This window comes from Oncorhynchus gorbuscha, linkage group LG13 (genome assembly GCF_021184085.1).
Source record: "Oncorhynchus gorbuscha isolate QuinsamMale2020 ecotype Even-year linkage group LG13, OgorEven_v1.0, whole genome shotgun sequence".
NCBI classification, from domain to species: domain Eukaryota; kingdom Metazoa; phylum Chordata; class Actinopteri; order Salmoniformes; family Salmonidae; genus Oncorhynchus; species Oncorhynchus gorbuscha.
The window spans coordinates 70,531,130-70,553,503 of NC_060185.1; the positions used below are offsets into that span (position 1 = coordinate 70,531,130).

The 22,374-nt window shown below is 41.7% G+C and overlaps 2 protein-coding genes across 3 annotated transcripts in view; one reads left to right on the forward strand and one right to left on the reverse strand.

Annotated features, from left to right (window-relative positions):
• The window catches only part of LOC123993457 (polycomb group RING finger protein 3-like), a 41,010-nt gene extending 33,901 nt beyond the window's left edge, over nucleotides 1–7,109 (reverse strand). The window contains exon 1 of one of the 2 annotated variants that reach the window (XM_046295628.1): nucleotides 6,990–7,109. The gene's annotated coding sequence lies outside the window, so the exon portion shown is untranslated. The remainder of the gene's footprint in view (nucleotides 1–6,989) is intronic. The other variant, XM_046295627.1, reaches the window with a different exon arrangement.
• Nucleotides 7,110–10,185: 3,076 nt separating this feature from the next.
• On the forward strand, nucleotides 10,186–21,716 carry LOC123993459 (solute carrier family 49 member A3-like). The gene is made up of 10 exons (XM_046295629.1): nucleotides 10,186–10,530; nucleotides 15,718–15,876; nucleotides 16,464–16,680; nucleotides 17,133–17,209; nucleotides 17,334–17,471; nucleotides 19,242–19,358; nucleotides 19,533–19,685; nucleotides 19,848–20,005; nucleotides 20,107–20,213; nucleotides 20,790–21,716. The coding sequence occupies exons 1-10, from the start codon at nucleotides 10,372–10,374 to the stop codon at nucleotides 21,023–21,025; spliced, it is 1,521 nt and encodes a 506-aa protein (XP_046151585.1). The 5' UTR covers nucleotides 10,186–10,371; the 3' UTR covers nucleotides 21,026–21,716.
• Nucleotides 21,717–22,374: the final 658 nt, after the last annotated feature.

The following is a 22,374-nucleotide window of genomic DNA, read 5'->3' on the forward strand; positions in this document are numbered from 1 at the left end:
GCACATTCATATATTTATATGTACATATTCTTATTCCTTCTTTTACACTTGTGTGTATAAGGTAGTTGTTGTGAAATTGTTAGATTACTTGTTAGATATTACTGCACGGTCAGAACTAGAAGCACAAGCATTTTGCTACACTCACACTAACATCTGCTAACCATGTGTATGTGACCAATAACATTTGATTTGATCAAACTACTGCAACAGGAGTGATACAGGGGGAGGGGATAAGGAACAAACAAGCCATGTTGTTTTCCTTCATTAACTCAGTAGCACAGACCATCGGCTAAAAACTATGTTTAAGAGAACTTTGGGGGTCTCCCGAGTGGCAAAGAGGTCTAAGGAACTGCATTGCAGTGCTAGAGGCATCACTACAGACCTGGGTTAGATCCCAGGCTGTATCACAACCGGCCTTGATTGGGAGTCCTACAGGTGTTTCCTCCGACACATTGGTGTGGCTGGCTTCTGGGTTAAGCGGACTGTGGTTAAGTAGCGCGGTTTGGCGAGTCATGTTTCAGAGGACTCCTGACTCGACCTTCGACCATAGGGGAGTTGCAGCGATGAGGCAAGATCGAAATTGGGGAGAAAAAGGGAGTAAAATACAACAACAAATAATATATATATATATATATATATACACCTGAAGGATATATATATATATATATATATATATATATATATATATATATATATATATATATATATATATATATATATATATATACATACATACACACACACACACACACACACACACACACACACACACACACACACACACACACACACACACACACACACACACACACACACACACACACACACACAATGCCTTCGGAAATTGGTTTCATCAGACCAGAGAATCCTGTTTCTCATGGTCAAAGAATCTTTAGGTGCCTTTCGGAAAACTCCAAATGGGCTGTCATGTGACTTTTACTGAGGAGTTGCTTCCGTCTGGCTACTCTACCATATAGGCCTGATTGGGGGAGTTCTGCAGAGATGGTTGTCCTTCTGGAAGGTTCTCCCATCTCCACAGAGGAACTCTCGAGCTCTGTCAGAGTGACCATCGTTGTTCTTGGTCACCTCCCTGACCAAGGCCCTTCTCCCCCGATTGCTCAGTTTGGCCGGACGGACAGCTCTAGGAAGAGACTTGGTGGTTTCAAACTTCTTCCATTTAAGAATGATGGAGGCCACTGTGTTCTAGGGAACCTTCAATGCTGCAAAAATGTTTTGGTACCCTTCGCCAGATCTGTGCCTCAACACAATCCTGTCTTGGAGCTCTACGAGCACTTCCTTCAACCTCATGGCTTAGTTTTTGCTCTGACATGCACTATTAGCTGTGGTACCGTATATAGACAGGTGTGTACCTTTCCAAATCAATCAATTTTTCCACGGGTGGACTCTGATGAAGTTGTGGAAACATCTCAAGGAGGATCAATGGTAACAGGATGCACCTGAGCTCAATTTCGAGTCTCATAACAAAGGGTCTGAATACTTATGTAAATAAGTATCTGTTTTTATTTAATCAATTCTAGAATAAGGCTGTAATGTAACAAAATGTGGAAAAACTCAAGGGATCTGAATACTTTCTGAAAGCACTGTATATAAATATATTAAAATAAGAGCTTTGATCTAGTGGTTGGGTTTGCCTTGAATCAAATTGCTAGATAGCCAGGGCCCTCTTCTGGGGTACTAGGGCAGGATTCCCCAACTGACGGGCCGCGGGGGTTTAATACAGGTTTTTTTGTTCAAATTTTAATTGTTGGACATGAAAGACTGTAAAAACACCAGGAATACAGCTGCAAGTATTCCGACGCATAATGGAGAGACACGCGATTGTATATAAATGTAAGCTAGGTTTTAAATGATTATGTTTTAGTTCCATGTTATAGCTGTTTGGGCTTCTTGTGGTCAATTTGCCCTCCGCTTAATAAACATTTTTTTGGCCTGCAGCTGAATCTAGTTGATGATCCCTGCACTAGGCAATTCTAGTTTAAATGTGTCTTGTAGAGGATGTCGAAGTTGTCAGTATAATAGAATTGATGCCTAGGCCTACATTTTCAGTCTATAACACAGCTCTCTGTTTTCACTTTTGCGTTAACGAGAAAACAATGTCAACCTTCGAGTTTTGACCTGAAGTAAAGTTTGTATTTTTAAACTAAAATATATGCTGTGGAATCTGCATGTTGAAAACATGTGTATGAATGCCCTAGATTCCATGACACAGTGCATGGCAAAGAGGATGAGGGGGGGGGGGTATATTTCCACTTATGAAGTGTATCCTAAACCAATTGTTACTTCAAAGATTGTCTGGCATGACACAAACTAAACCATGGCCAGTGTTCCAGATAAGGCTCTATGTTCAGATACACTTGTCGAGGCCAGCTGGTGTTATTTAATGGAAGGCTATGGCCCTTCAGCATTAATGTATCCTAAATCAATCATTTTCTTGAAACACATGAATGATGTGTGATTGTTCATCAGTTAATTTCAAGGTGTATTTTTTGTGTCTTTTGAACTGGTATAGGCTTGGTTGTAGGTGGATAGTGCATCAACAATCTCCAATTTGGAGATGCAGCCATAAATAATTTGATAAAGACAATTTTCACTCGCTTTTTTAAAAAAGAAGTCATTTTTGTGACTTCAAGTATAAAACAGTTGTGTTTCGGGCTGCCATGGCCTTCGTTTTAATTAGTAAAGTACATGCCAGGCATGATCCCGCTGAATTCAACCTGTCAGAGTGTCAGTCAGCCTCCTTAGGTCCAAGTGCCCTCTCTACTGACCCACAGGGGAATGACACCACTGACCCACGAGTAAAGTAATAACTTGCTATAGAGTCTGGCACCTGAGAGTTCGCTTTAGGTCACTTCACCCTAAATGTGGGCAGCAGTGCAAGTGTGATGACACAGGGTGCTTGACTGTGGATAAAGAGTTTGAAGCTATGAGAACAATGAGAGAGAGTAGAAAGCAGCCATTTGAAGGTTCTATATAATCCTTCTCGAGAGCAGGAAACAAAGAAATGTGTTGTGTGTCAACACTGTAATGATTTTGTGCAGTCCTCTTGCCATTGTTAAAAAAAACAGAGCTATGTTAAACGTCAGACTTCAACACCTCCACAAAAAGGCTGTTGTAAACTAAAACATCTTAAAACGGAACCTTCAATACAGACACCATTAGAAATTGGAACCGGCACTATATAAGCAAGTCACAACCTATTCGGTTCATGAACACAGCCGAAACATCCAATTTGAACAATTTAGCCCGTCTGAAAGCTAACACACAGGTGAATCGTCATTGAGTCTGAATTTGGTAGACTAGCCGTTGCCCCACACGTTTGTCACAGATGTTTCTCAAATAAATCGTATTTGTTACTGAAATGAAGGGAGAACTTTACATTGCAACACAGACTAAAGTGGGAATAACATGGCAATAGTGTGGTAACAAGTTAAAGTGACACACTGAACATGTATTCCTCTCAGACGTCCAGAAGACCATAGGACGTAGGGTCTAGTATTTGATTTGGGATTGGGTTACTTGAATTGCTTCACACAGCCTTCACATTACCAATCTCAAATTGGCTGAATTGACAAGTGTATCTGGATTCAGTCCAGTGCCCATCAGTAAGCTAGAATTCAGAGATGTAGTTAAATGCATGAATGATAGTGTTTCCCCAAGCCTTGGAATATGGCCTAACAGGCTATAGGCCCATCTGTCAAACTTAGTAAGTAACAGCCAGTGGATATAATATCAGTAGTTGTTCCTTTGATCAAGCCATGAGGTTGAAGGAATTGTCCATAGACAGGATTGTGTCGAGGCATAGATTTGGCCAAACTGAGCAGTCAGGGAGAAGGGCCTTGGTTAGGGAGGTGACCAAGAACCCAATGGTCACTCTGACAGAGCTCCAGAGTTTCTATGTGGAGGTGGGAGAACCTTCCAGAAGGACAACCATCTCCACACCACTCCACCAATCAGGCCTGTTTGGTAGAGTGGCCAGACGGATGCCAATCCTCAGTAAAGGCACATGACAGCCCTCTTGGAGTTTTCCGAAAGGCACCTAAAGACTCTCAGACCATGAGAAACAAGATTCCCTGGTCTGATGAAACCAAGATTGAACTCTTTGGCCTGGCACCTTCCCTACAGTGAAGAATGTTGGTGGCAGAATCATGTAGTTGGGATGTTTTTCAGCAGCAGGGACTGGGAAACTAGTCAGGATTGAGGCAAAGATGAACGAAGCAAAGTACTGAGAAATCCTTGATGAAAACCTGCTCCAGAGCACCCAGGACTTCAGACTTGGGAGAAGGTTCACCTTCCAACAGGACAACGATCCTAAGCACACAGCCAAGACAATGTAGGAGTGGCTTCGTGACAAGTCTCTGAATGTCCTTGAGTGGCCCAGCCAGAGCCCAGACTTGAACCAGATCTAACATCTCTGAAGAGACCTGAAAATAGCTGTGCAGCAACACTCCCCATCCAACTTGACAGAGCTTGAGAGGATCTGCAGAGAAGAATTTAAGAAACTCCACAAATACAGGTGTGCCAAGCTTGTAGCATCATATCCAAGAAGAATCAAGTCTGTAATCGCTGTCAAAGGTGCTTCAACAAAGTACTGAGTAAAGGGTCTGAAAGCTGATATTTCAATTTTCCCCCCAATAAATGAGCTAAATATATTTTTTTACGGTTTTTGCTTTGTCATTATGGGGTTTGTGTGTAGATTGATGAGCAAAAAAACTATTAAACCAATTTTAGAATAAGGCTGTAATTTAACAAAATATGGAAAAGGTCAAGGTGTCTGAATAATTTCCAAAGGCACTGTATGTGTGTGTGTGTGTGTCAAACCACTGAATTTACTTACATAACCTGTTGTGTGAAACAGTTTTCGATATGTTTCTAAGGCTGTGACAATACCAGTATTGCAATATTTTTTCCATTGCAAAAATCAAAACACAAAGCAGACCTAACTCTTCAGTCCTTTAAAAAACCTGCTGGATGTAAAATATTGTGTGCTTTAACTTGGAAAATAAATAAATGTGACTCTGGATGACATTAGGACTGTTTTCATAAAGAAGTTAAATCTGCTTTGTGTTTTGTTTCCTTGCTACGATACTAACAAGTATCGCGATACTGGTATCGTCCCGGGCCCTAATGTTGACATACAACAGCAACAGTCAGGGAAGTAAACTGTTACAGTTAGGACCTACTTCCCTCTATGGGTGTAATCCTAATCCCCTCTACGGGTGTAATCCTAATCCCCTCACGAGTGTAGAAAAAGTGACAGGCCAACACAGGTCTGGTTTTATTCACAAAATGAATAGGCCTTGTCATTCACCAGGTCTATAACAACAATGTGTGTTACCATTTTCTTGTGTCTGTATATGCTGACATAATTTCAAGGAGGTGTGTAGTGAGATATGGTTCAAGGGGGTGATGTCTGGTTTATGATTCATCTGTTGTTTTGCTCTGCTGGTCACTGATTGGGATTCTCATTAACAACAGTGAACACACCTTGACAAAGAATTTGGTATGGAATAGAACTTTATGGAACGGACCCTAATCCCAAAATGTTGGTGGATTCCCCAAATTATTTGGAATTTGGCATTTCCATCAAATGTATTTAGGTGGTAGACCCTTGTATAATTACCAAAACCCCTCAACCTCATTACAATGTAATAACTAACTACAAAGTAACAACGAGGTTGATGTCATAGTAGGCATAGTAGGCTAATTACAGTGTTACCACGGGTATAAGAGCAACTTTACACATGGGCTATTCTATACACTGCTGGACATACTAGCCATAACATCATGGACAGAGAGAACAACACGAAGCTGCAGCCTAATGGCCAGTATTTACACCACCGTCGAGGGGCAATCAACACCTTCATGTGGAATGTTTGTATGGCTACTGTGTTTCTTTGTAAAGTGTGAGTGGATTTGTTAGATAAGCCAGTTCATAACAAAGACTGTTATGAAGCAAAATACAGCTTTCTTTATTGCTCTAATGATACTGTCTCATTGATTGAGTGGACTAGAGATCCTGATCAACAACACTCAACATAGCCAATGAATTGCTCTCTGCAATTCTTCCCTGATTACGACATTTGCATAACCTATGTCAACCAGGAATGAAGAAGCTGTTCATTTTGAGATAAATTTATGATTTACAGGTTAAGTAACATAAAGAATATTGGCTAGTAATATGCTAAGTAGTTAATTGTACAATGAAAGTTGAGGATGTTTGTGCCTGCCTGCCTTTGTGATTTATTGTTGTAACAGTAAAAAACATTGAATCCCTACATAGGCTGAAGCCAGGAAAACCCACCTAAGTTTAGCTTGTATAGCCACTTGGCTATTGTGGCTTGTCCCTCGGAGCAATTGACATATTGCTGTCCCTTATTACAAGACATCAATCTAGCTACCAAAAGAGAGAGACTTGTTGGCTCGGCCCTTCACCAAAATCCCACAATGTCACAGTTCCATACAGTTAGATGGGGGCGAAATAGCCCCTAAAAATCATAAACTCCCTTTTGTCTAGATTTAATCAGGTGGCTACAACTACACCCTCGTGCATTAACACCGAACTTTCGAAGCCCGAAAGGGTTAATGGTGGACCATGGTTTTTCAAGAACATTCCAGGCAATGGGAAAGATTGGTTTGTCGCTCCAAACAACACAAATATTATGGGAGACATGTGAGCATCTACGAGAGCTCCCGTCGTATAGAACAAAAAGAGAGCTTCACTGCTATCCACACCCTCCCTTCTAATGCACTTTTCCTTGAAAAGGATCCCGGTGTCTAACTGCAGGGCCCGGCGCCGCCATACACTACCACATAGGCACATAAAACAACACGTATAGCATGCCCATACCACCAAGCGGAAAAGGCACAGACAAAAATGAATAAGAACAATACAAATCGCAGCCATAAATCACCAATAGACGCACTAATGCATTAATACGCCTAAAATCCTTCAAGTCAAAATAACTAACCTGTTTAGGAACAGTACAGTCCGCTGGACATTGGGTTGAATCCGATTTAAATCCACTATCAGTAAAACAAAGAGGCGAAAATGTCCGGCCAATCCCGAAACAGGCCGAAACACCTCTTGGAGCTTTGCTGAGCATGCGCTGATTAGTCGAGGGGGAGGAGGGTTAGTCGAGGGGGAGGAGGGTTGAATGAGAGTAGACGAATAGACAACATTGTATCGAGCTCCCAATTCATTTCGAAGAAACAATTATTGTGATACATTTTTCATATATTTTAGAATTCCGCGAAATTCTGAGTGAAACACTCAGGAAAAAAACTCAGATATAAGGGTTTAGAAAATTGGGGAATCACAATGAAAATCACAATGAAATAAATGTTGGTTTTTGGGCAAGACATGAGGAGAATCTTGTCAGAATACGTTTCTTTGCTGTAGGCCTAATGTTAGATTTCTGTAATGCCATTACCGTCAACCTACATTTGAAGCCTGAGATGTAGCACATTGCTTATAGGCTACAGTAGGATCTCAAAAGTCAAAGTGCTTATGTGCTAAAATGTACAGTGACGTAGAATGATACTGACAAATAGAGCAATATTTTTCACGTTGGGATTTTTTATTATTACTGTGTAATAAGGTGCTTATAAATGGCCCTGAGGTCTTTCTTACAAGATCACACTTTCAATATGTTTCAGATGTGTTCAGTGGATTGGGTTGGAGTATTTCTCCTGTCAACTGACATTTACTTCTGAGGTGCTGACCTGTTGCACCCTCAACAACTACTGTGATTATTATTATTTGACCTTGCTGGTCATTTATGAACATTTGAACATCTGGGCCATGTTCTGTTATAATCTCCACCAGGCACGGCCAGAAGAGCACTGGCCACCCCTCATAGCCTGGTTCCTCTCTAGGTTTCTTCCTAGGTTTTGGCCTTTCTAGGGAGTTTTTCCTAGCCACCGTGCTTCTACACCTGCATTGCTTGCTTTTGGGGGTTTTAAGCTGGGTTTCTGTACAGCACTTTGAGATATCAGCTGATGTAAGAAGGGCTATATAAATACATTTGATTTGATTTTGATTTGATTGAATTTCACGAAACATTTGATCACTCTGTTGTTGCTGAGAATTTTTCTGTGCAGCAGGAAATGCAGATGAATGTTGTGATGTACACTACATGACCAAACGTATGTGGACACCTGCTCATCGAATATCTCATTCCAAAATCATGGTCATTAATGTGGAATTGGTTCCCCCATTGCTGCTATAACAGCCTCCAATCTTCTGGGAATGCTTTCCACTAGATGTTGGAACATTGCTGCGGGGACTTGCTTCCATTCAGCCACAAGTGCATTAGTGAGGTCGGGCACTGATGTTCGGCAATTAGGCCTGACTCGCAGTCGGCGTTCCAATTCATCCCAAATGTGTTCAATGAAGTTAAGGTCCAATCGTTAATTAAACGTATTCTGTGCAGGCCAGTCAAGTTCTTCCACACCGATCTCAACAAACCATTTCTGTATGGACCTCGCTTTGTGCATGGGGGCATTGTCAAGCTGAAACAGGAAATCAACTTCCCCAAACTGTTGCCACACAGAATAGTCTAGAATGTAATTGTATGCTGCAGCATTAAGATGTCCCTTCACTGGAACTAAGGGGTCTAGCCCAAACCATGAAAAACAGCCCCAGACCATTGTTCCTCCTCCACCAAACATTACAGTTGGCACTATGCATAGGGGAGGTAGTATTCTCCTGGCATCCGCCAAACCCAGATTTGTCTGTCGTACTGCCAGATTATGAAGCGAGATTCATCATCTCAGAAAACGCGTTTCCACTGCTCCAGAGTCCAATGGCGGCGAGCTTTAAACCACTCCAACCGACGCTTGGCTTTGAGCATGCTCAGCCATAGCGACCCTTTTCATGAATCTCCCAATGAACAGTTATTGTGTGGACGTTGCTTCCAGACACAATTTGGAACTCGTGAGTGAGTGCTAGTGAGTGTGAGTGTTGCATCCGAAGGCAATTTTTAGATGCTACACGCTTCAACACTCTGCGGTCCCATTCTGTGAGCTTGTGTGGCTTACCACTTTGTGGCTGAGCTGTTGTTGCTCCTTGACGTTTCCACTTCACAATAACAGCACTTAAAATTGACCGGGGCAGCTCTAGCAGGGCAGAAATTTGAGGAACTGACTGACTTGTTGGAAAGGTGGCATTCTATGACGGTGCCACGTTGAAAGTCTCTGAGCTCTTTAGTAAGGCGATTCTACTTCCATTGTTTGTCTATTGAGGTTGCATGGTGGTGTGCTCAACAACAGTAGTGGCTGAAATATCCAAATCCACTCATTTGAAAGGGTATCCAAATGCTTTTGTATGTATAGAGCACATAAATTCACTCAATAAGACGTAGTAACACACTCTTATAATAGCATAATTTCATTTTTCATGTTGACTAATTTCGCCCAGTTAATAGCCTAACCACAGATCAAGCAACATTATGGACTAAACATTCAAATCATGTCGCTGCAGAAAATACTGGTTGAATTAAGATCCTAAACCTGTAGGTCAAACTCCAGGTCAAACCTAATCAATGGCACAAGATTAGCTTTTTCATTATCTTTGACTGGAGAAACATGTTGCATCACTGAATTTTGGGTGCACAGTTCACAGGTAGACCTCCACACATCCTTCACATGAGTGAGCGAGCACCAACATGAGAAGTCTCAAGTAATCAATTGCATAACCCTGACAAGCCACTTCGAGTGGCCTGCCCTACACATTGACCACAGGAGGTTGGTGGCACCTTAATTGGGCAGGACGGGCTTGTGGTAATGGCTGGAGGGGAATGGTATCAAACACATGGTTTCTATATGTTTGATGCCATTGCATTTGCTCCGTTCCAGACATTATAATGAACCGTCCTCGCCTCAGCAGCCTCCACTGACATTGACATAAATAATCCATGTGATCTCATATCCTTTATCTGATGGTAACTCCTCAAATTCAGCATGGACATAAATTGTGTAGTTTATAATAATTGAACACTTGAATAATAAAATAAGGTGTGTTAGTGCTGAGCTAGAACAAAAACGTGCACATCCCTGTGGGCTCCTAAACCGAATGAGCATTGAACTCGTCTAGCACTAGGACTCCATTTGTGGGGCGAGAAAAAGGGAGCGGATTCTGACTGACTACAGTCTCCTTATTGTCCTCACCGAAATATGGGGCGGATTTGTTGACTGTCAGACCGGCCGGTTGGGTTTCTTTCTCCGAAGGACAAGACAATGTATGTTTATCATAAGCGTTTTAATCCACATGACCCTTTAACAATATGATCGTTTGAGATTTATTATATTTTTTTAAATAAAAAGTCTATTGCATCTGGCTGGATACTACTCATGGAAAATGAAGATAATCTCTCGGATGAATTTCGGGTGCATGTTGTCATTCCGAGTAAACCCAATCCAATACTTGAAAAACTTATTGTATTCAAAGTATACAAGAGGAGATGGTTCATTTTGTTCGTGCTGTGCTTGCTAAATTGCTCGAACTCTATGGTAAGTAGCCTACTTCTCATTTGCTGTCTCCCATATGAAGTTGGCTGTTATCTGTCAAGTAATGAATTATGTGATTTAAATAAACTTTTTGTAGGAATGTAACACCTCTGTAGCTAGGTTTCCATCCAAATGGCAACATGTTTTAATTTGAATATTCTCAAATCCGCATAAAGTAAATATGCAAATTTCCCCAAATCCGCATAAAGAAATATGCAAATCTCCCCACCATTGTTGTTGCCACCAAACGGACTTGTTGCTGATAAAAAAGCAGTCCGAGAGACCAATGCTTTATATATACACACTAGTTGACTGTCAGGGAGCGCTGTTTTGAAGCCACGGTGCCTCCAGCTTGGCACTCCCTCCCAATCGTTATTTAAACGTATTTTGGAAGCTATAGAAATGCGTTTAATAATGTCTACATTTATTTTGCCACATTTATTCTATTAGAGACACATTAATACAGACTTTTAAATTATATTATGTAGCTATACATAAAAATAAAATACATTAAAACATCTTCCTTAAACGATTTATTTTATAAACTACTTTTGTTACTTCCCCCAATTTAAAAAAACAACTTAAAAACATATTATTTTGGCATTAAAACTTTCAATTGAAATACTTAAACCAAGAGGTGCAACATTGAGAGACTTCCGGGAACGCTTTCGAAACAAGACCAAACCGATCTGGCTGAGGTTTGGGGGTTGGAAAGTTAATGAAAGAAGTCAACAATTCTTCTTTAGTTGTTAATTTTCTCGAAATCTAAAGGCACAACGTAGGTTGTAGACAATGTATTGTGTAGCTGAACATATTATTACTCCAACCTCGTGAAAGTGACATACTGACACGTTTTAATTTCTGTGAAAAACAACTGAATATCGAAGGAGTTCCTTTGATTTGACGGCCTGCACATCAAATCAAATATAATTGTATTTGTCACATGCAGCAAATACAGAAGGTATTCGAATACCTTACAGTGAAATGCTTACTTACAAGCCCTTAACCAACAATGCAGTTTTAAGAAAATACCTACAAAAAGTAAGAGATAAGAAAAACAAATAGTTAAGGAGCAGCAGTAAATAATAATAGTGGGCTTTATACATGGGGTACCGGTTCAGAGTCAATGTGGAGGCTATATACATGGGGTACCGGTTCAGAATCAATGTGGAGGCTTTATACATGGGGTACCGGTTCAGAATCAATATCAACAGCTGGAGCGAGACAACCGTTACGCCTCGATCACAGCTACAGTGTCATTGCATTTTGGTACACCAGAAGAACATTCATTTCCACTGCATTTGCCTTGCAGCATTGCGTTGCAGTGGCAGTGCGTTCTGTGTACGTTGGATTTATCAAACTGCGTCAAACTATGTGTAGACGGCTTGAGAGAAATGGTAGCAGAAGTTACATGTTGAACTTTTGTTGCAAACATATCCAGATGATGCTGCATAACATTTTGCCCAATAACTACAAGGCAAATGAATGTACGTCTGGTGTACCGAAATGCAAATACACTTTCGCTGTGATCGAGGCAATGAGGTGTTTTTCTACGCATTAGCTTTGCTGGCCAACGTTGCTATTGACAAGGAGCATCAAACTCATCATTGTGTACTTTCACCACCACGCTGTGAAGTTCATCGTAACTTATTTTTACCTTTAGCCTAATAAGACTGCATTCTTTCCTAAGTCGTAGTGGGAGGACCACACATTACATCGCGTGACTCCAATTTTACTTTAATATGGTGGTTATTATATTAATATTTGTGCATACATGCATTTCCACCGCCATTTGTTGCATAATTAATTTTACTGACACGAAAAGATCCCATTTTGTCTAGGGTATTTTGTTTTGTTCCATCAGGCCTGTCGGGACATTATATATTTTTTTACTTGCATAAAAAGGTTGGATGGAAACAAGGCTCGTGCTACAATGTTCCAACAATGTAACAATCTCTATAGCACCTGGAAAAGCACCTGGCATATTGGGTTTCTCAGCTGTTGACAGCTAACATGTCCTGAGAAAAACTTGGCTAGTGACATGTATTGTAACCCACAGGTTACTTTCTATCGTTTGTGATCCTGATATAATATGGTATATTATGTAACGCCTTACCGCCACTTTTTATATGTGATGCCTAGTTATCCCTGAAAGAGTAGCCACTTTTTTGTGCCAAACATACTGCTGCAGACACACGCATCCAAAATGTGTGTTCGCCTTCACAATGAAATATAACAGCCACAATGAAATACAGTAAACACTATGAAATACAATAGCCACGATGAAATACAGTAGCCTACACTGAAATTACAGGAGTCATCATGCAACATGAGAACTTCAGCATATCACTCATTGAGTCAAAATGCATTTGGGTCAGACTTCTACAGCTTTCTGACATATTATATGGTGCACTCTAATGTGTCAGAGAATGTAGCTAATGGGGCTATTGATTTAGCCCTGGGGCTATTGATTTAATAGGGCATGTGTGCCTTAGGGCAAGTGTGCCTTAGGGCAAATACCCCCTAAAACCATACACACCATACACCCCCCAAATCAATATTCCATCTTATTATCTGTCATGTCAACAGAGTTGTTTCCACACATCATTACAGAAATCTAAAATAATCCTTTAACCGTTGTAAGTAATACCCACACTGTAATTACACGATACATGTATGTACTACCATCTATATACAGTATGTGCATTGAGGACACTTGGAATTCTACATCCATTCATGGAGGTTATATTTAACGACAACGGTGGATACCTACAGTGGAAGGCTGTGCTCACGTATGCGGCAGACAGTGGTGGCATTGTGTGCCCATGCCAGCTGACCTACTCCTTCATCTCGGCTGCATAAATGAGATTTTCTTGAATGTCAATTAAAGATAGAATTGTACGGAGTCCCTTTGTTGTTGCAGTGTTTCTGCGAACAACTCACTTCCATCCAATTGGTTATGCCTCTTGTCAAGGCACTGTGTATATTGTGTACTAAAACACAATCACACAATGGGATGCTTTGGTTTGCCCCAGAAAATCTCAGTTTATTCAAGTTGAAATTCAGGAGAGTTTTATTTGGTCTTCTTTAAAGTAAAAATAAAAAGTTAATCTTTGAAGGAAACTGTATGGTTAACCTGCTGTGGTTGTATAGGCCTATCACTGTTCATTTGGCTGGGATGGTTGGTCTCACTTCTCAGTATAGGAATTCTCTATGTTCATTTTGACCAGTGAATGCCAATATAAATAGGCCTATGTAAACACTTCATAGTTGCCTCTGATTTGATTAGATCAGCATAAAGCTGGGTCATGTGCTAATGTCTTGTGAGTCATAACTTCTGTTTTCACGTGACTTGGCGTTCCACAAGGCAAGGTTGTGGTTTACTTCCTGCTCAGTGATGTATCGTTTAATCACATGATCACATACAGTGGGGTCCGAAATCATTGACACCCTTGACAAAGATGGATAAAAATGACCGTATAAATAATTAAATATACTGAGCTATATTGTAAGCTCCAAAAATGGGGAAATTATATTATTTTATACTAATAGAATTTCTCAGAGAAAGAGATTTTGTTTAACAAGTAATACTTTTTCTCATCAAAAGGTAGGGATCAATGTTTTTGACATACCTCAAGGTGAGGTATTGAAAGGTATGCCAATGAAGGGGGGGTGTCAGTGTAAATTTGTAAGTCGCTCTGGATAAGAGCGTCTGCTAAATGACTTAAATGTAAATGTAAATGTAAATGTCTTATGGCTTGGGGGGAAAAGGAGCTTTTTGGACCTAGACTTGGTGCTCCGGTACTGCGTTCCATGCAGTAGCAGAGAGAACAGTCTATGACTTGGGTGACTGGAGTCTGACAATTGTCTGGGCCTTCCTCTGACACCGCCTAGTACATAGGTCATGGATGGCAGGAAACTTGGCCCCAGTGATGTACTATCTGCCCAAAGTTACAATGCGGAGAGCATACTGTCGGGCTTGCACCACAACTCCACCGCCGCTGACCGCAAGGCTCTACAGAGGGTGGTACACTCAGCCGAACGCACCCGTGTGCACCCAATGGTGCGTTCGATTGAGCGTACTGTTGTGACTTTACTTTAATTCATTTGATGACTGTTATTTATCGAATCAACTAACTATGTTTAAATGTTACCCAATTTTAAACTAATGTTTAAAGTGTTACTATCTCCCAAATTAAACTCTTAAGGTCTTTACCTCTCACATCCATAAAACAGTCAATGTATTCATCCTAACCTTGTACCATATCATCATTCTGAACAGTTGTAACCTCATGCATCTGCAAAAAAGAGAGGGAGGGACAGAGACATAAAACTTGGGTACATTTAGAACTACTCTCGCAGTATTCATATACTTTGCATACGAACCACTGCCCGTTTGGAGTTAGAAATAATGTGTAAATGTCTCAGTTCCCCGCGTATCTATGTCGGAACCAAGCATTCTTGGAAAGGGTTTGGTTGTGCCTTTCCGTGGCATGCTCGTGGCTCTGATTTGTCCAAAAGGGTCTGGACCCGTCTCTTCTACTGTTGTTCACTCTCCACGATGCTCTTTTGAAGATAGGCTAGCCTGCCATGTCGATGGTTCTCATCAGTTACAGAATTTCCTTTATAAAATGTTTAATGACATCACAAAATAACAACTCATATGACATTATTATTCTTTAGATCGCCTCTGACCATTACCCACATTCTATGTTAGAAATGGTTCCAGTTTTCGCTTTAGAACGTGTTAGAGTTTCAGTGGGAAAACTGTCTCTGTAGACAAAGGAACATTCCTGTGTGAATTTGGAGAGGGATGTTCTCTGGATCTCCTCTCCTTTAATTTACAAGGGGGCGTGAGGTGTCAACCCAAATCAGTTCCCTACTCCCCCCTCTGTGAGTGAGGGTCTGGTTGAAATTATCCATTGCCGAGCTGACCTATTTGGATCCAGTCATGACAGTACCACCCTCTGTAGAGCCTTGCGGTCAGCGGCGGTGGATTGCTGTACCAGGCTGTGATGCAGCACGACAGCATGCTCTCTGCTTGTAACTTTAGGCAGATAGTACATTTGATGAAATGAAGAGCAGATATGTCTGTACAAGTAGCACTAAATAAAGATGTAGATTAGATAATGTAATAACCCATTTATTGTATATAATCAAATGTGTTTGTGCCTGTGCTTCAATCCTCAGTTATGGCTGACCTTTGCTCCAGTGGCGGACCAGTCAGCCCAGTTCATGGGTGTCACCCTGGACCAGATCAACTGGCTGTCCATCATTTATATGGTGGTGGCCATACCTCTCAGCTTTGGGACCACATGGATGCTGGACACTTTAGGGCTCCGAATCACAGTATGTACAGATCGGTCAAGGTATAGACCCCATACAAGTCTCCCTTGTAAAAGCGGTCTCCTGACCTCAATGGGACTTAGTGGATAATTTAAGGTCCAATAAATAAAACAGACCGTTAAACCTGCCTTTATTTTTGTTTACAAGCCTGTGCACACACGTGTCTGTTTCTGAAAACAGAATCTGTCTACTGTGAGAAGTCTATATCCAGTACTTGAAATGAAAGATCGTTGCATTCAAGATCTCCATGAAAGAGGTGTACGTGGGAAATTCAGTGAAGTGTAAATGAGTCTGAAAAATCTCAGATAGTAAGAAAGTAAGCGTGTGTGCTGTCGGTGATCAAGGAAGCCGCCAATTTGCAGATGGCACTTAAATTTTAAGCGGTTGTACAAGTTTTCACCTGTACAGAGGAGATAAAACATGATAGGAGAACAAACAGTAAAATAAATGTTAAGAGAAATGTATAATAATATAATGTAAACGAACATCCACACAAGTGTATAGTTTGTGTTTTGAGGAAAAACATATACAAAGTCAACGCGAACTTAAATCATGCATTCTGTTCCCTCCCATGCCTGTTTCCCCTGTAGTTGGTGCTGGGTTCATGGCTTAACATGTTGGGAGCTGTGCTGCGTTTCGTGAGCGTCCTGGGGAGCCTTGTCAGTGCGGCCAAATTCCCTGTGGTGATGGGGGGCCAGACCCTGTGTGCCCTGGCTCAGCCCCTGGTCATTTTCACACCCACCAAGCTGGCAGCGCTCTGGTTCCCAGAGCACCAGCGGGCCACTGCCAATATGATAGCCTCCATGTGTGAGTGAGCTATGGTTGCTGTCCTGTACAAGTTACTCTGTTAAAACCACCTGTGTCAAGTCAACATTATTGGTTGAGTTACCACTTTCCATGTATGTTTAGTACAGTGGAGGCTGGTGGGAGGAGCTATAGGAGGACGGGCTCAGTGTAAAAACTGAAATGGAATGGTATCAAACACATCAGACATGGAAACCACATGTATGACTCTGTACCTTCAATTCCACTCCAGCCATTACAATGGGCCGGTCCTCCTATAACTTATCCCACCAGCCTCCAGTGGTTTAGTATTGTCAGTTGCTCCTCTTGAGTTTTTAGATTTCAGTTACAGGAACCAAGATTCCTGGAAGTAGGAAGAGAATATCAGATGTCTGGTAGTGTCAAATACAGGACAATACCATGCCAGCCTATTTGAAAATATTCTTCTGTGGCTTTTTAAAATGTTCTCCTTTCAGCAAATCCCCTTGGGATTCTTGTTGCTAGCATCTTTTCCCCTATGATTGTGGGGACCACCAACAACATCTCTTCATTGGTAAGTTAAGAAAAAGGACAAAGTTTAGCTAACACCTCATGAAGATAAATTGTCTTAGACTTTAAATTGCCTATACATTTATTAATCTATTACAAACCTTTTCCCCATCCATTGATATTCCCAGCTGTTTATATATGCTGTACCAGCAACCATCATCTGTTTCCTAGCAACAGTTGGGATCCGTGATAGTTCCCCCCCAACGCCCCCCTCAGCCAGTGCAGAAAGCTCCACCTCGGAGCCCTTCCTGGAGGGAATCATGCTGGTGAGTAATAATCATATGCACACAAAATGACAATAGTGTACTACTTGATAATATCGTTGGTTACCCCTCAACATTTCAACATTCACTCCTCATTATACAGTCATGGCCAAAAGTTGAGAATGACACAAATATAAATGTTCAAAGTCTGCTGCCTCAGTTTGTATGATGGCAATTTGCATATACTCCAGAATGTTATGAAGAGTGATCAGATTAATTGAATTGCAAAGTCCGTCTTTGCCATGCAAAACAACTGAATCCCCCAAAAACATTTCCACTGCATTTCAGCCCTGCCACAAAAGGACCAGCTGACATCATGTCAGTGATTCTCTCGTTAACACAGGTATATGTGTTGACGAGGACAAGGCTGGAGATCACTCTGTCATGCTGACTGAGTTCAGATAACAGACTGGAAGCTTCAAAAAGGAGGGTGGTGCTTGGAATCATAATTCTTCCTCTTGTCAGCCATGGTTACCTGCAAGGAAACAAGTGCTGTCATTATTGCTTTGCACAAAAAGGGCTTCACCGGCAAGGACATTGCTGCCAGTAAGATTGCACCTAAATCAACCATTTATCGGATCATCAAGAACTTTAAGGAGAGCGGTTCAATTGTTGTGACAAAAGTCCAGCAAGAGCCAGGACCATCTCCTAAAGTTGATTCAGCTGCGGGATCGGGGCACCACCAGTACAGAGCTTGCTCAGGAATGGCAGAGGGCAGGTGTGAGTGCATCTGCACACACAGTGAGGCAAAGACTTTTGGAGGATGGCCTGGTGTCAAGAAGGGCAGCAAAGAAGCCACTTCTCTCCAGGAAAAACATAAGGGACGGACTGATATTCTGCAAAAGGTACAGGGATTGGACTGCTGAGGACTGGGGTAAAGTCATTTTCTCTGATGAATCCCCTTTGATTGTTTGGGGCATCCGGAAAAAAGCTTGTCCGGGGAAGACAAGGTGAGCGCTACCATCAGTCCTGTGTCATGCCAACAGTAAAGCATCCTCCATACATGTGTGGGGTTGGTTCTCAGCCAAGGGAGTGGGCTCACTCACAATTTTGCCTAAGAACACAGCCATGAATAAAGAATGGTACCAACACATCCTCCGAGAACAACTTCTCTCAACCATCCATGAACAGTTTGGTGACAAACAATGCCTTTTCCAGCATGATGACCTTGCGATAAGACAAAAGTGATAACTAAGTGGCTCGGGGAACAAAACATTGATATTTTGGATCCATGGCCAGGAAACTCCCAGACCTTAATCCCATTGAGAACTTGTGGTCAATCCTCAAGAGGCGGGTGGACAAACAAAACCCCACAAATTCTGACAGACTCCAGGCATTGATTATGCAAGAATGGGCTACCATCAGTCAGGATGTGGCCCAGAAGTTAATTGACACCATGCCAGGGCAGATTGCAGAGGTCTTGGAAAAATAAGGGTCAACACTGAAAATATTGACTCTATGCATCAACTTCATGTAATTGTCAATAAATGCTTTTGACACTTATGAAATACTATGGAATACTGAAGTATAATTACAAAGTATAATTACAACCATCATCTGACAAAAATATCTAAAGACACGGAAGCAGCAAACTTTGTGAATATTAATATTTGTGACATTCAAAACTTTTGGCCACGACTGTACATAGATGCAGTTTTAATCATACTTCATCTAAGAGAGGTAGTGGCCTATATCTTGCATTGAAGGATCCATTACTGCAATCGTATGAAAGGAGCATCTGAAACCCCCCGTTTGCCTCCTGTTCCTTTGTAGTTACTGAGGAACAAGGCTTACATGATTCTCCTGCTGTGCTTCGGCTCGGGGATCGCTGTATTCACCTGCTTCTCTACACTGCTGGAGCAGATCATGTGTGTCCGAGGGTACCCTAATGTAAGCACCCATTTATGATCCCAAATTAACAACAAGATTAGTTTTTTTTTTCATTACAAAAGAATGAATGAAAGATTATGGCCCATGATTCTGTTTTCTGAACAATATTTTCACCATCTCACCAAAATAATGAATGAAACAATGTGAAACATAACTTAATGTGTGTTGTGCTAGGACTTTGCAGGACTGTGCGGGGGTCTCTTCATTGTTTTCGGTATTGTCGGGGCTGGTTTCCTTGGACTGTACGTCGACAAAACCAAGAAGTTTATAGAGGCCACCAAGGTTAACATGAGCCTTTCAGCACTGGCCTGCATTGCCTTTTCAGTGGTGAGTACAGGTCAAAGGTCAGGGTTTTCAGTCTTGTACTTCATGAAGCGCTGTGATGAAGAAACAGTTTTCTTCTAAGGTGGAAGAAAATAGGATATTTGCAGTTCTGTGTGTATGCGTGGTGTAGACAACACCTCATCCCTGTGCATTTCCCCCTACCAGGTATCTCAGATGCGGAATCAGAGAATAGCCTTGGCCGTTGTTTGTTCGCTCTTCGGCTTTTTCGGCTTCTCCATTTACCCGGTTGCCATGGAGTTGTCTGTGGAGTGCTCCTACCCGGTTGGAGAGGCCACCTCAGCTGGCCTCATCTTCATATCAGGGTACTGTCTGATATTGGTTCATACAAGGACAACACACACTGAAGATCAAGACTGTAAATACAGGCTTATGTTAAAAAGCATGTGCTTGTTTTTCCCCCCAGACAGATCCAGTCAGTTATCTATATACTGCTTCTTCAGGGGTTGACCAAACCAATGGCCGACTCGCCCTTCTCTACCTGTTCTGCAGATGCGTCCTTGAGTTGGAGGGGTAGGGTTAAGAACTGCCATGTGTATCAGTGGGATAAATTAATTGTATGCTAATTGAGGTACAATTGGTTGCCCACCATTCAAATTCTGCAGGCAATTACAGCTATTAGTTGTTTTGTCAGCAGTTTAGACTTTGCATTTGTATGCAAATAACACAGATGGTGGACCAAAATTGTGGCTGAAATTTAAACTGTGTTCTAAACCACACATGCTTTGCCACAGCTAAAAATATTCATAGCAGATGCATCATGCTTATTGAAATTGAGGGGACAGGTGCCCCCACTAGCTAGTTTGTGACATAGAATTTTGCTATTACTTGCCCTTCCAAAAAGAAATGACATGCATGATGCCTCTGGTAAAGGAAGCAGATCCACTTTTTAGACATTAAGGCCAAAACACAGTGACTATGGATGTTATGTTGCTGCTCTCAATTCTATTTATGGCATAATGAAATCCTCCCAGGCCTTGATGTCATTGATATGGGGCTTTCCTGTAGCTCTCTAGAACACACACACTGTGATTAGTTGCTGGTGGCAATGGGCTTAGCGCGTCATTGACTCTGTGTTTCTCTCCACAGTGCCCATGCTGGTGATGGCAGGTCTGTGCAGTGCCTTTACCTGCTGCTTTGTTATCTTCTTCCACACGGAGTACAGGAGACTGGACGCTGAGGCACAGGCTATTGGAAAAAAGCCAACTCTGACAGCATGCCAAACCGTAACAAGCCAAACTCTGACGACTCGCCAGACTCCAACAACAAGCCAAACTGACAACACACAAGACTCTGACCAAAAGGAGGAACAGGCCAGTGGTTAACTGAACTGCTGTTGAGATGACCACCTCACTGGCATTGTTTCAGAAGGAGGCCAAGTGTATTGACTTACTAATACATTCCTTTATATATAGATCATTTAACTTTATAGTACATATACAGTATCTAGACCGGCGGGTTGCCTCTCACAATGTATCAATGCTCCAGCTTACATGTCTGAAGAAGTTCTGGCGTCAGTTGGGACAGAGGACAAATTGGATATGGGATGCATAACACCTAGTGCTCTTGCTCCTATGTCTAGGTTTCTAGTAGAAATACCATATAAATGTCTGATTACTATTGTAAGGAAGGCATTTCGAATGTAACAGTAATCATCTGAAGTGAATGATTAGATTTTATGGTGGTGGTAAACTGGGCTTTCCTTTTTAATACAGGTTTGCACCGAATAGCACCTTTGCCCTGAGGCAGAGCAGAGTTGAAGTCATTTCTGCTCTGTAAAAGTGGACATATTTCACATGCAAAAGAAATCCAAAACCTGAATTGACTAGAATTTCAATGGAATTAAACTGATGTAGGTGGACATGTATGAATTTGGGGTGTAAACAAAAGTTAATTTAAAAAAAACATACTGTAATTTCCGGACTATAAACCACTACCTTATTCCCACACTTTGAACCTCGCGGTTTATCTAATGACGCGGCTAATTTATGGATTTTTCCCGCTTTCACAAGATTCATGCCGCCAAAATAACTGAGCAGTCACATAATGTGACGTAAATCAAGCGCGCTCAAACTTCCCATCATTCTGATTACGGTAGTAATTTTGTCACCCTCATCATGGCAAAGACACGGAGAAATGCATATGATGCAGCTTTCAAGTTGAAGGCGATAAATCTGTCTGTTGGAAAAGGAAATAGAGCTGCTGCATGGGAGCTTGGCCTTAATGAGTCGATGATAAGACGTTGGAAACAGCAGCGTGAGGAACTGACTCAGTGCAGAAAGACAACAAAAGCTTTCAGAGGGAAGAAAAGCAGATGGCCCAAAGTATTTGCAGCCACTCGACATCAGTGTAAATCGTGCATTTAAGGTGGCGCTCCTTGTTCAGTGCGAGGCTTGGATGACAAGTTGGGAGAAATCCTTCACTAAAACGGGCCGCAGGTGAAGAGCATCTTATGGTCAAGTCTGCCAGTGGGTCCTGACAGCGTGGAGCATTGTCAAAAAATCCACTATCATCAACGGGTTTCAAAGGCTGGACTGCTGCGTGTTGAAGGGGCAGCATGAGCTCAGCGGGGTATTTGCCTCCGGATGAAAGTGACGAGAGCGACAATGAAAACGATCCAACATCGGATGAAGCAATTCTGAGGCTATTCAACTCCGACACCGAAGGAGATGAC